Source organism: Protopterus annectens, chromosome 1.part0 (assembly GCF_019279795.1).
Source record: "Protopterus annectens isolate FY-2018-M chromosome 1.part0, PAN1.0, whole genome shotgun sequence".
Lineage (NCBI taxonomy): Eukaryota > Metazoa > Chordata > Ceratodontiformes > Protopteridae > Protopterus > Protopterus annectens.
In genome coordinates this window covers 843,504,276-843,518,539 of record NC_056725.1, presented here as the reverse complement: position 1 = coordinate 843,518,539, position 14,264 = coordinate 843,504,276, and the positions used below count along the sequence as shown (strand labels likewise).

General features: G+C 40.1%; 1 protein-coding gene across 1 annotated transcript in view; it reads left to right on the top strand.

Moving 5' to 3' along the window:
• The window catches only part of SYNJ2 (synaptojanin 2), a 1,514,156-nt gene that overhangs the window by 1,098,841 nt on the left and 401,051 nt on the right, over nt 1–14,264 (top strand). Inside the window, exon 13 of the mRNA XM_044063657.1 lies at nt 9,620–9,811. Within this exon, the coding sequence (XP_043919592.1) occupies nt 9,620–9,811 (192 nt within the window). The remainder of the gene's footprint in view (nt 1–9,619; nt 9,812–14,264) is intronic.

Genomic DNA, 14,264 nt, shown 5'->3' with positions numbered 1-14,264 from the left:
TACTACCACATAAAAATGGCCAAGTCATCCAGGAATCATCTGCGGTTCCAGCTGGGAGCCAATCATTACCAGTTTCGAGCCTGCCCTTTGGTCTCACTACAGCCCCCAGAGTGTTCACCAAATGCATGGTAGTGGTGGTCACAGCTCACCTGAGAAGTTTAGGATTCCAGGTGTTTCCATACCTAGACAATTGGCTCCTTACCGCCACCACCAGGCATCAACTCATTCAGGCCAGGGAGTCCACTCTGTCACTCTGCAATCATCTGGGCATTACAATAAATTCAGAAAAATCTGCCTTGTCACCATCGCAGCATATCGTCTTTATCAGAGCAGAACTGGACACCACCACCACCACGCTAAGACTTCCAGTAGAAAGAGTCTTACTTCTCCATCAGCATGTCCACATTCTAATATCCAAAAACAAAGCACCAGCATCAGAAGTTCTGAAATTGTTAGGAATGATGGCAGCAGCAATTCTGGCCATACCACTGGGTCGTATGCACATGCGGATACTGCAATGGCTGTTGTTCACTCAGTGGTCTTACCAAGAGCTCCCCATGTCTCACATGATAATGATCACAAATTCCTGCAAAAAGGATCTTCAGTGGTGGTTGACTTCACTTCATGTTATGATAGGACACCCATTTGTGCTACCCCCTCCAGCAGCCATAGTGACCATGGACGCTTCCCTGATAGGGTGGGGGGGCATTTTCAGGGGAAGACAGCCCAAGGAACATGGACCGATCAAGAGACACATCTGCATATCAATGTCCTAGAGATGAGAGCAGTACTTTTGGCATTGCAGACACTTCCTGGACTCTCTTCCTCTGGGTACGATTGCGATTCAGATGGGCAACATGTCAGTGGTCTGGTATTTGAACAAACAAGGAGGAACCAGATAATACCCCCTTTGTTGCGAGGCCCGCAGAGTATGGCAGTGGGCTATTTCCAGCCATCACTTTCTGTTAGCAACGCACATCCCGGGGAAATCCAGTGTGATAGCAGACAAGCTGAGCAGAGCAATTTTGTTGCCCCCACGAGTGGTCCCTCAAGATGGAAATAGCGGACAGGATATTCCACAGGTGGGGCCAGCCTTGCTGCAACCTTTTTGCCAGTCACATGAACACGAAATGCAGAGGCTTCTTCACCCCGATTCCTCCTCCGGGAGAAGCCCAAGGGGTGCACTCATTCACGAGTGGCCCCCGGGTCTCCTTTATGCATTCCCACCAAGCCCATTGACACCCAAGGTATTACAGAAAGCAATAGCCCTGGGAATAACCATTATTCTAATAGCTCCTCATTGGCCTCATCAGATTTGGTTCCCCTTCCTTTGACTTCATCTTTTGGAGGACCCCTGGATTCTGGACTCAGTTCCGGACCTTCTGACGCACTTGTCAGGGGAACTTCATCCCTCTCTGCAGTCCCTGAAGCTGACAGTTTGGCTGCTCCAATTCCCATCATAGCCAGTTTCCATAACCTTTCCAGTGAGATGAAGCAAATTCTCCTGTCCTCTCATAAATCCTGTATGAGGAGGCTGTACCTCAGCAAATGGAAAAAATTCTCTATATGGGCCTCTAGAAACAATATTGATCCTTACCAAGCCCCTATGGCCTCTATTCTAGAATTCTTAACCATGATATTCAATAAAGGAGCTGAAGCAGCAATAGTCCATGTTCAACTTGCTGCCATTTCTAACATTCATCTGGGATTTGAAGGATTGAATATTATGTCACACAAATTATCCAAAGCCTTTCTCAAAGGGACCTTTCGTATTAGACCACCTGTGAAATCTCCCTATTCTCCATGGAATCTAAATTTTATGCTTTCCCGCATAATTCTTCTGCCATTTGAACCAGCTTCCTCATGTGACCTTAAATTTTTGTCATGGAAAACCATCTTTTTTAGTGGCTATTACTTCTGCCCGCAGAGTGTTAGAGCTTCAAGCCTTGTTCATCAAGTCTCCTTATTTGATTTTCCATGCTGACAGAGTCGAACAAACCAGTCTTTCTTGCCCAAAGTTTGCACTGAAACTAATCTCAATGAAATTATTGATTTGTCAGTTTTCTTCCCCAACCATTCCAACAACCTAGAGTACATGCTGCACAAACTGGATGTTCATAGACAGCTCTGATTTTATTTGGATAGAACAAAAGATTTCAGGAAATCAGACCAGATTTTTGTTTCATTTTCAGATTCCAGGAAGGGTATGCCAGTGGCTAAAACAACTCTGTCTAAATGGTTATCTGATTGTATCACCTTTGCTTATTCAGCTGCCAATATGGCCTTACAGCATAAAGTTAAAGCTCACTCAACTCGAGCAGTTTCTACATCATCTGCTTTTTCTGCCAGACTTCCTATTGATAACATTTGCACAGCAGCCACTTGGTCAAAACCTCATACTTTTATCACTCATTACAGAGTTGACAGGGCCTCTAGGGATATGGCCTCCTTTGGATCCATGGTCCTGAGAAATATACTCTTGTGAGCTACCCATCAGTAAAGAAGGAATGGCGAGATAGAACAACTTCACATAAAGAAGATATGTACTTACCATAATGTTCCATGTGAGTTGTTCATCTCGCCTTCATTCTTACGTTCCTCCCTCCAACCCCCTCCTGGGCTCTCAGAAGACCTAGATGCTAGATCCTTCCTGATCACTCAACCCTTCTACACTCTCTCTCTTATGGAGTTATAGAATGACATATGGTATTATTATACACAGCAAGCAAGATCTGAGGTAACTCAAGGTGTATCATGGGATAGGGACTTGACCTCGAGCTACTTGAAATCCTTGAGTTTTGTAGTAGGTGCTGATTTGGAGCCGAGGGATCGGCTCTGAACCAATCAATAAAGAATGAAGGCGAGATGAACAACTCACATGGAATGTTATGGTAAGTACATAACTTCTTTTTTTCTGTTAAGGGTCATTCTAAAGGAAAAAGGAAGTTTAGGATAAGACTTCAGGAACATATTAGGGACATAAAAAATAATAGAATTGAAAGTGATACTGCTATGCATTTTAAGGAGAAACACAATAGTAATTTTTCTTTATCACAGGGTTGTGTCCTTGAACAAGTGTCCATACAATTTGGTGAAATGTGTGTTTTAAAAAAATATATTGTATAAGGAATCTATTTATATTTTAAAGTTTGATACCCTGCTGCCTTTAGGTTTGAATTTGGAAGTTAATTGGAAGCAATTGCTGTGTAATTGTGTTAGTTTATGTGATTATTTAAGATGTTTTGCATTTGTCTGTTTGTATTACTCCTGGAAGGCTTTGTGCCGAGGTACCAGAGTGTTCATAGAGTGCTGTTTTTGCATTAAACTTTCTACTGTGGCTGGTTATATTGTCTTAATTTGCTGGGATGGACAAAAATAATGAGAGTTTTTTTTACATATGCCCTGCAGAGCTTCCCTTTTTGGCTGAGACTGTTGAAATTATTTAGTCCACTAAGGACTGATTTATTTGCTACTATATCTTTCCCTCTAAATAGTCTTTTTCAGATTCTGAGCAAGGTAATGTTCTCCCCTAATTAGTCCTTTTGTTTATTTATTTACTTAATGTTTAGGTTTAGAAATCTGCAACAGAGAGAATCTTACCCAGTAAAAGTTGTCTAGCAGTTCACTGTATTTCTTTACTGTCATGTTGACATGGTCTTTGAAAGAGTCACATCAAGAATTTGTACAAGATATTCCAGTTTATTAATGTAGGGAAGTACTATTGTCAGAGTTGATGGTGGCTTGCACTTTAGGAAGAATATGTATGATGGTAATGGATACTAGAGTACAGAGTTACTTGTACTAGCACCGAGAATAAGATCAGAATAGTCAAGCAATTTCTGAAGTAGTGATAAAACTGCCTGCAGCTGTTTACCTGCTAATTTGATTTTTTGTTAAACAGAAAAGCGTCATCAACATTCGGGATCATAGATAGTTTGCCACAGTCCTCTGGTAGGGAATTCACATGCAGACTAAGTACTAATGATCTCTGACTGCCAGTGTGTGACTGCATTGGATTTCTTCATTTTAAGGTTTGTATAGTTCCATTATTTCTTGAGTTTTGCTCTTATTCTGTTATAGGGTTGCCACCTTTAATCTGGGCCAAAACGGGACCAAAGACACACCCCTCGCACCTCCATAACCACGTCCACTCCTTCCCTCTTCCCATTCACTTTCCATGCATTTAATTGCATCATATGCATGTCAGGGGGAGGAGGAATGTCCTCTTTTCTAGTTTACTTATCTTTTGAAACAGAAAACCAGAGTTTGTACAATGTTTTCTGGACTATCAGACAATCTATTTGATTTCTGGGTAGTCCAGAAAAAAATGGATAGGTGGCAATCCTGTTGTTACATTTTGCTTTACTTTAAAATTTTATTTTACTTGAAAGCTTTTTTTCTTGAAGTTCTAAATGTTCTTGACTAGGACCAGTGGGAATACCTTTGTTTTTCTTTAACTGATTGCAAAGAATCATGTCTAGCTAATTTTCTGGGAGTAGTTCGCAAGTGGAATTTCTTATTTGAGGTAAGTAGAACAGGAACGTTTTTAATGATTGGGAGCTGGAAGTGCTCCGAGATTACTGGTGGTATGTGATTGCAGTGGATTTTTCCCCACCCACCCTCTGCCCCCCTTGCGCTTTAAACTTTGTGGCTTTTGAGTAGCCCATACATGCTATAAATTTAAGTTTGGAAGTTCCTCCCAGTCTGATCTTATCTGCTGTGATCACACTGACATTGTTGAGCACTAAAACATCAAACTGGGAAGACTCTCTTCTTAGACTGTTAAAATTTAAGTAAGCCTCAATTTAATATTATCCCACTCACTCAGAGTACACTGCAATACACAGTGCATTAACTCTTTTTTTTCCAGTCTTACTTCTAAAATGTGTAACATCTGAGACAAGACTAGTGATCACGATACAAGCTGCACGCTGCTTCTCAGGAATCAGCTTGGGACTAGTACTACTGCTTTGCTTCTTGTGAAAGAAGGCACAAAGGGTCATTCGTCCCTAGCTGTGTTGAGAGCAACATTATTATCTGTGTTATAGCCAAAAAAACGAGACAGCACTATTTATCATTCTTGGCTGATTTAATTCTTTCCTTTCATTACGTACTGCTACATTAGCCAACATCTAACCTAAATTAGAAGTATCACCCTAAATGCTTCAAGCACAAATCTTCCAGGTCTTCATTGATAGTCTCCCTCCAACCTTTGAGTACTATGATGATCTATAGTCCTAAACCCTCTGGTAACATGATTCAGCTGTCACCCCATCTGTGGCCAGTCTGATTAGATTGGGATTTCTAAGGCAATGTAGCAGCTGCCGTATGCTTAATGACTGTTTACTGCTTCTGCCAGTTGAAAGTACAATCTATGAGAGATGTAAATATTTAAGAAATATGGAGGCAAACCTCAACTCACTACAGGTAACCATTGTACCTCCACAACACCACATCAGTCACAATGCACCACTAGTCCCATAACCTGTGCTGAGGCTGTAAAGAAAAAATTACCAAGACCTCCTAGAACTCACAGTAAAAGATTCCAGCCTCTGACACACAAGACAACACCTACTCTTCCTCCATACACATGCTGCAAATACACACAGCTCATCCAAGATTCACCAGGAAAGCAGAACTAAGCACAGAAGGTCTACTAAGTCTGTTTTGGCACAGGGAAATGTTTTAGTTATAGGCGACTGTATATTTAGGCATGCAATAGAACAGACAAGAACAGGGTGACTGCAAGCAGTTTGTCTGGTGCCATGGCCCACGTTGTAAGAACCCTTAAACCAAATAAATGCAACAAAATACCTTGTGCTTGCCCATGTGGGAGTGAATGAGCTGAGGCAGTGCACCCAGAAGAACGTACAGAGAGACATGGTGGAACTTAATATTCATGTGTTAGAGGCAGGACCGACACTAGTTTTGAGTTTTGTCTTGCTTTCTTCAAGAGTGATGCCAATATACAAAGACAAAATTGGCTTTAGCAACTGGCTTAGTAGTTGGTGTCATTTAAGGGGATCCATTATGTGTCTGCCTAGGATGAGATGGCAGATATGACTTCCGTTTTGTGAGGGATGGCTTACACCTCTCCTATCAGAGCTTCCACATACTGGCTAAAGTCTTTGCTGCCCCCATAAAACCATTTTTAGACAGAGTCCCCCTGTTGAGAATTCCTACATAGCAAACTCAAGACTCACAATTCAGACAAACATCATGGAGGCACTACTCAGTGCTAGAAGTTCTAATAGACAGAGAGAGAGAGAGAGAGAGAGACGCCTTAACTTAAGGCTCTCCTGCAACTTGAACACATTTATATCTGTGTAGTTGCTGAGAGATGGTTTCAGTGCTATGACAGCACTCCCTTTTTACCAGTGTTTGGCGACTATCTTGCCTTCATGCCCTTGGGTAGCTGTAAGAGTATTTGTATGTGTCATAGTTGTCATTACCTCATGTCAGTGCCCACAACCTAACTTGAGCTCCTAGAGATCCTAATCACCATTAACAACCAAACTGTTACTTCATGACTATATGAAGATCCCCATCAGTGTCCAATGTAGATCATGCAAATTATCTTAACACCATTGAGGGATTAAATATCAGACCAAATACCTTCTTACTAGGGAATATCAATTACTCAAGCATTAATTGACACACCTCAAAAAAAAAAAAAAAAAAAAAAAAAAGGATATGCTCCGTGTTAATACAACTACACTGAAACTACCCACTAGAGTCTCTAATAGCCTAGACCTGGTCTTTACCAACCTAGCCCATGCTTGTACCCCCACCCTGCATCTCATCTTTAGTTAAGTCTGACCACAAGTCAGTCATCCTCTCTGTCAGGCTTACTGGTACCATCCCACCACAAAATGAGACCATCTTTATGGACTTCACAAGACCAAACCTACTTCAGTTTGTAGAAAACCTATGCAAAATTCCCAACAATCCCTGTAAATGGACCCAGATGAGAGGGCTGCCACGTTAACCTCTGACTTTTATCAACGCTTGAATGGTTGCATAGACAAGTCTTTACTTGTCCTTCCTAAATATAATGGCAAATTCAGAAATAAACCTCTCTGGTGGGACTCCTGTTTTAATAATCTGTACAATAAAAGAAGGAAAATTATTAAAAGTTGTAAGAAATCCCCACCATCATATCTCTGGACAGCACTGAAACAAGGAACTAGAGTGCTGTTAGAAAATGTGAACAAGAAAATAAGCTTAATATCACCATAGATGGCAGAGGAAACTATAAGTCTTTCTTCAGTTATGTCAGGAAATTAAGAAATAATGACCAACAGTGCACTGAACTCATCTGTAGTGGTATCCTATTGATATTGTCAATGTATTTGCAGAGAAATATAGTACTAACTTCACTGCACCTGCCTAGATTGTTTCCCCAGTATCCCTGAAATGTTTAGTTTCCCCTGAAATTATCTTGGAACGAGTTTTAAAATCAGAGACTAAAAATACTTCTATGGAACCAAGCAACATATCAGGCAGCAGGTGAATACACAAACCTGCACTTGGAATTTAAATCTGCAATAACAAGTGAACAAGACTTGCTGGAGGAATAGGTTCCTAACTCAGCATATTCCCATCCTATTGAATAAGTTACTGCTACAGGGAAAACAAAGTACTACTTTGACTATCTTTAAGGCTAGTCTTAATGGTTAGACGGGTGGACACAAATTTACACAAGGATTGTCATGTACAGCTCGGCTCAATTTGGGAGGCAAGTAGTATTAAGTGCTTAAAAAGGGAGGCATAAATTTTCAAGAGTGCTTACTTAAAGATGTATATGGCTTGGCATCTTATGGTCCCATAATCTCTTTCCTAGCATTGTTCCTATGTTCCTTTATAGATCCCTGTGTGGCACACCTCTCTTTTGTATAATCACAGAAGAGAGGTCCTGATCTCAGCTAATTTGAAATTTCCTACTTGTTAGGTGGAGCCAGCTGAATGTGTTGCTGTGAATACTATGGTTATGAAATTTGATCAGGTAGCATTAGTGATTGGTGTCCGTCCCCGTTTGGTGATTCTTATATCCATGGAGAACAACTGAGGGATCCTCAGGCAGCCAAACTGATCTTGATGTGAAGGTCTACTGAGTGAACCTTTTCAGGATGACTGCATAAGCATAGCTATGAAATAGAGGGTGGGGAGGCTTTTGAATGCACACTGATGATGATAACTCTTGGCTTGTGCTCTGAGATAAGAGATAATGAGTTGTGATCACAGGTAGAGGAATCAGAAGAAGGGGTTGAATATGAAGGAGAAACATTTTTCTGTAATTTTAAAAGGTTTTTTTCCATATTTCTTCCCATTTTTGAGCTCGTCCTTGTTTCTGTCTTATCTTTTGCGTTTCTAAAGGAGGTGTGTATACCTCTGCAAAATTCTCCTGTGATCCTGCAATAGCCTGCTATTCTGTACAAAATGAGTTTCTCTGCCTTGCAACCACTAGGTGTTGAAATCACTTGTACCTCCCCTGTGACCATATCTTTGATAAAATAGATACTGGGGAATGAGTGAATGTATGTTTTTGTGTAGCTTGATTACAACAGAATTTAGTTTAATATTTAGGTCCTATTAAAGCACTTTCAAGCATGTAGAGGACAGTCATGAGAAGAAAAACTGGAAGCAGCATTTGATACCCTAGCTATCTCAGAGTAAGATCATTGCTGCTTTTGTTTTAGTATATTTTTGTTGGGCTTCATGAAACGTCACCCTATCTCATTGTGTTTTTCTTTGCTCAGAATAAGTTTACATCTTTCACTATATGAATCTAGGTTTCTACAGTTTCCTTTTGGCAGGCTTTTCATTTTGCATGATTAAGTAGATCATGGTCTATATTTTGTAATTAGTAGCATTGTATTAGTATATATATGATTGGCAAGCTGTAGAGTGAAGTTGTATAGTCACAAATACCAATTAAAAAAGGTGAGCAGTACTTTTTTTTGTCTCACTTAGGGGACATAATGTCATAACTGAGACTGTCATTTCCATTGTACAGTTGCCTTGCTATAATTTTAATATAGTCGACATGTGCAAGCCTTAAAAGTTGCAGTTCCAACATTTTGGTCTGTTCATGTTGCTGCATCTCTGATTATTAGTATTATTATCCAGTGCCTTGTTGCAAAAACCAAATTCAGATTTGTCAGTCGTAGGTACTTGTTGTGCTATTGTCTAACAGTATGCACTGCTGTTACTCTCACACCATTAAGACGTTAGGTCAAGCAAAGGAACTGTTAAAGTCAGTAAAGTCAAATGAAAAAAGCTTTCCATATTTCTGTACACACAAAAATGAATCCATTATTTAGCTGTAGGGCTGTAGTTGGATTTCTTAAAAACATTAGCCTTTTAGGTGTTTTTGATGTAGCTTGTAACATCATGGAATCCAGACGATGCAAGTCTTTTAACATGTCTTTGTTTTATGATTGCAGTTTATATTGTGGTGGCTGTCTGTCTGATTCAGATAACAGAATTGTTTTTCTTCTCTTCTTGCAGAATTTACACCTGCTGTAGTCTACACAGCACAGTGAAAACCTTTTCTTTCTTAATATTATGCTTTCTTTGCTGAAACATTAAATATGAAAATTATATTTTTCTCCCGCAGCGACTCCAAATATTTTGCAGGCTGTATGTGAACGTCAACATGCTTATACAAACAACAAACGAGTTCGAATTGCTGTTGGAACTTGGAATGTCAATGGAGGAAAACAGTTCAGAAGCAATGCACTCAATGCCAATCAGTTAACATGTTGGTTACTTGATTCACCTAAACTGGCTTGTCAGCATGAATTTGCAGGTGAATGAAGTAATACATTTTGCATATATTCATATGCCAGTAAGTTGATTTCTGTGCATTTCTGTTAACATTGGGCTGTATAAGCTAAATGAGAAAATATTGATAATTTGGTGACATTTTCAGTTTCTCCTAGTTCTGTTATATGAGCTGGATAGGGTAGAACAGGATTAAGTGATGCATCACTTGGACCAGGACATATAGAATCAGGAAAGTGTTTGGGTTTATTAGGACATGGGGAGGGGGAATGGTAGATAACACTACCCCTTAGACTTATTTTGAGCACTTTATGAGCACTGGGGGCTAATACTCTGACAGGAATTGGATAGCTATGTGATTTGGATGTATGGCAACTGATGCTCAGAGCATATGGAACAAGTGTAACATTCACAGGCAGCACTGGCAGAGGGTGGGTTTGATGTACGGCATTACTGAAATGTGAGCAGATGATAAACGAGGAATTCTACAGTGAGATCCCAGGGCACAAATTTGAAAAGTCCCAGAAGATATGGGGTAACAGATCAGATGTCAGGTGGAGACTTTGAAAGTAAGTGTTAATGGAGCGAGGAGATAAAGTGTAGTGGGTGGGTGATGGCAGTTCGCAAGCCACCAGGATCAGGGTGAGGGATGGTAGTCTAATTCTGGAGAATTGAAAGATTACCCCATTTGGGGGGAAAAAGAACAACTTCAAAGGAATTTTAAGGTAGCATTACTACATTGGGAGGTTCTAAAGTTATCTGCAGATGGGGATAAAATCATTGCTAAAGTAATAGTAGGGCACAGGGCGTAGAGGTAATGTTGAGTGTCCTAACATAGGGTCACAGTGTCCTGGGCTCTTTCCTAGCTAACAAAGTAGAGATTTCTGTAAGGTTGTGAATGAGAAGAAGTGAAGCAATGTCTTTCAATGGGAAAGTGTTAGATAGAATGGGAGGTGCAAGTACTGAGAATGGGAGGTGCAAGTACTGGAATCCAGGAAGACTGAACATCTCAGCAGAGATGTGTAGGGTAGGTTGGTATTATAGGTGGTGGAAGGTGAAGTAAACTATGGGGTAAAGTGAAAAGCCTGTACATCATCATGTTTGGATATTTTGTGCGAGGAAGAATGAAGGCAGAGAAGGCCGTTGTGGTGTCCCGATGTGGTTATTGTGAGGGTAGGTAGGTCAAAGCAAGTTGCCTGCCACTGGATGAGGAAAGAACAGAAGATATGTTAGGAGCACTTTGTAGAAGTTTAGATCCACGCTACTAAAGTTTAAAGACAAGGGTGGAGAAAGGGAGATGTGGCATTTATTTTTTCATAGTTATAAAATGGTGCTTCTTGTTGTAACTTCAGGACCCTTAATTATGAGTCCCAGAAATAAAAAAAAAAAAGCCAATGAAACAGTAAACATTGACAATTGTTATTCTCCTTTACAGTATTTTTTTTTGTATGGTGGGGCAATGCCCTACCTGCACTCACCACTGTGAAGGGTGGTCACACCACCATGCCCCCACTGCTTAATCCAAATCTGAGAATTCCATAACTCAGTGAAAGAGAATACTGTGAGATCAGAAATGTAGGACTTACCGTTATGTAGCCCCTGCTTTTGAGCATTCAGTCTGACTTTAAAATTGTTACCCAAAATGGTAACTTATACTTCTAATTACTAATTAAACTTATTTATATGTTATAATATTTGAATTGTAAGTCTGTTCTGTTTTAGTAATATTGCTTATTTGGTACTACGTCTGTCATGAAAGTGCCTTGGTTAAAGCAGTGTAATAAATCTGACTTGTTACTTCCCTGCTAAAGTCAAAGGAGCAGGGACTGAAGAAGCAATCTACCAGGCAAAGACGTGTAATGTGTATTCAAACTTGGTCTACTCATATGAACTTCTGGTGTGTGTGTGTGTGTGTGTGTGTGTGTGTGTGTGTGTGTGTGTGTGTGTGTGTGTGTGTGTGTGTGTGTGTGTGTCTGTTTATACATATTGTGATTATATAAATGTATCTACACACACACACACACACACACACACACACACGTGTGTGTGTGTGTGTGTGTGTGTATGTATACATACATATATATATATATATATATATATATATATATATATATATATATATATGGGTCTACTTCATTTCGTTAAAAACTCTTTTCACTAAAAGTCAGTTTCCTGCGACCAATTCACTGAAAGCTCACTTCACTGAAAACTCATGTTACTGAAACTAATTTCAGTGAAAGTTATATATGGCCTTTTCCCCCTGTAGTGCGATCCTGGAGTTAGTGTGTGTATATATATATATATATATATATATATATATATATATATATATATATATATATATATATATAGAGAGAGAGAGAGTAAGAGGGGGGGTGGGGGACACAGCCCCCACATATTGTAAACGTTTTAAAGCATACAGATGGATACTTACAAGTGCAATGAATAACTCTTTCCAGAAGACAAAATATAACCAAACTATGTGGGGGTCTTTGCCAACCCCCCCCCCAATGTGGGGGGTTGTGCCCCCCTCACACACCCTTAATATATATATATATATATATATATATATATATATATATATATATATATATATATATATATATATATATTTATATACACTAACTCCAGGATCACACTACAGTGAGGAAAAGGCCATATATAACTTTCAACTAAATGAGTTTCAGTGAAATGAGTTTTCAGTGAAGTGAGCTTTCAGTGAATTGGTCCCAGACATTTGAGTTTCAATTAAATGAGTTTTCAATTAAATGAATAGACCCATATATATATAAAATGTATTTATGAGCAAGGAAGGTATAAGGTTGGGTAGGTGAATAATGGATAGACCAGGAAATTATGGAGAAATAGATAAACATGGACCCTGGGAAACAGAATAAAAGTCTGAACCTAATAAGTTACTTCCAAGCATATTGGGTGGTGGTGATGATGATGATGATGATGATGATGAAAGAGATGACTGGGGCTCCTAGTCAGAATTTTCTGCCTGCTTTTAGGGGCAAGGAAATTTTTGGAAACTGCAGAGAGGAGAGTTTGCCCCCCCCCCCCCTTTGCAGGTTCCTGCAAGACTGGTTCTGAAAGAACTTGGGAAACTATGGGTTTGGTGCAGCGGTTAGCGTTGTCGCTTCACAGCAAGAGATTCTCCCATTCGATTCTTGGCTGGAGCACCTTCTGTGTGGAGTCTGCATGTCCTCCCCGTGGTCGAGTGATCTTTAAAGACATGCAGGTAGGTGCGTGCGTGAATGGGTGTGCCTTCCTTGAAGGTTGGGCATCGGGCTGGCAACTCGGCACAGTAAAAATCCACTGTCAATCATGAGCAGTCCAGAGTTCCGCTGTGGCAGCACTTAACCGGGAAAAGCCGAAAGACATTACTTTTAATGGGTTGGTCAGACTGATGTCAGCACTATGCAGCAAAATGGAGGAACTCTTCAAGGACTTATGGGTGAGCAGATTAATGGACCCTAAGTAATATGAATTATTTGGGAAAAAGTCTTACTAGTTTTGCTGTTTCTGATATCATTATTGGGGCACAATGAAATAAGCTGAGAACACTCTACAGTACAAAAACTTGTAAGTGAAGGATTTGTTTGGCAAGTATGTAAAAAATACCAAGTTGTAAAATAAATGCATACAACAGTTTCTGACCTCATTTATCTGTATACATCATAGTCTGATAAAACCGGGACATACCGTTGTTTGCGTCTTTCGACTTTTCCCGTTTAGGGGTCACCAGAGCGGAACTCCAGTCCGCTAATGATTGGCAGTGGATTTTTACATGCCGAGTTGCCAGCCCTGATGCACAACCTTCAACGAAGGTATGCCCATTCACGCATGTCTCCACGCAGAACACACTCTAGCTGAGAATTGAACCGGACAGCGTCTTACTGTGAGGCGACACAGCCACCGCAGCACCACCACCGCAGTTCAAAACCGGGACATACCATACACTAGATTATTCCCTGGGCAGTCAGTGGTGTCGCACTACCCTCACTGCATTAATGAAAAAGATGAGCCTTATAGCGCAATGTTATCCTCTAATACTGCCCAAAACTCCACAGTAGTCTCCTCCATCTGGCATCATGCTTTTCCTGTTGATAATTAAGTTTAACAGAACCTCATTACATCCAGACCACTTGTTCTTATGATTGTGCAAAATCTTTAAATCACAAGGTTTTCAACTAAAGCCACAGTTTGGTTAATTAACTGTATTTGAGAAGAACAAACACCGTCTGCATCTTTGCAGTAATAATCTTCACTGTACCCAACAGAGGGCCAAACAGAGAAGGAAAGTTGTATCTCTTTGTAAATTATTTCAAAAAGTATCATAGTAGGCCTCAGCAAAAACATTTCAAAAATCCAAATGATGCCAGCTCCAAAATATGTGACTTGATGTTCCAGTTGCTTTGCATCCTCTCAAGCAGTTTTTCCCTTTCTCTGGAAGATATTTGTTACTTCTGTGG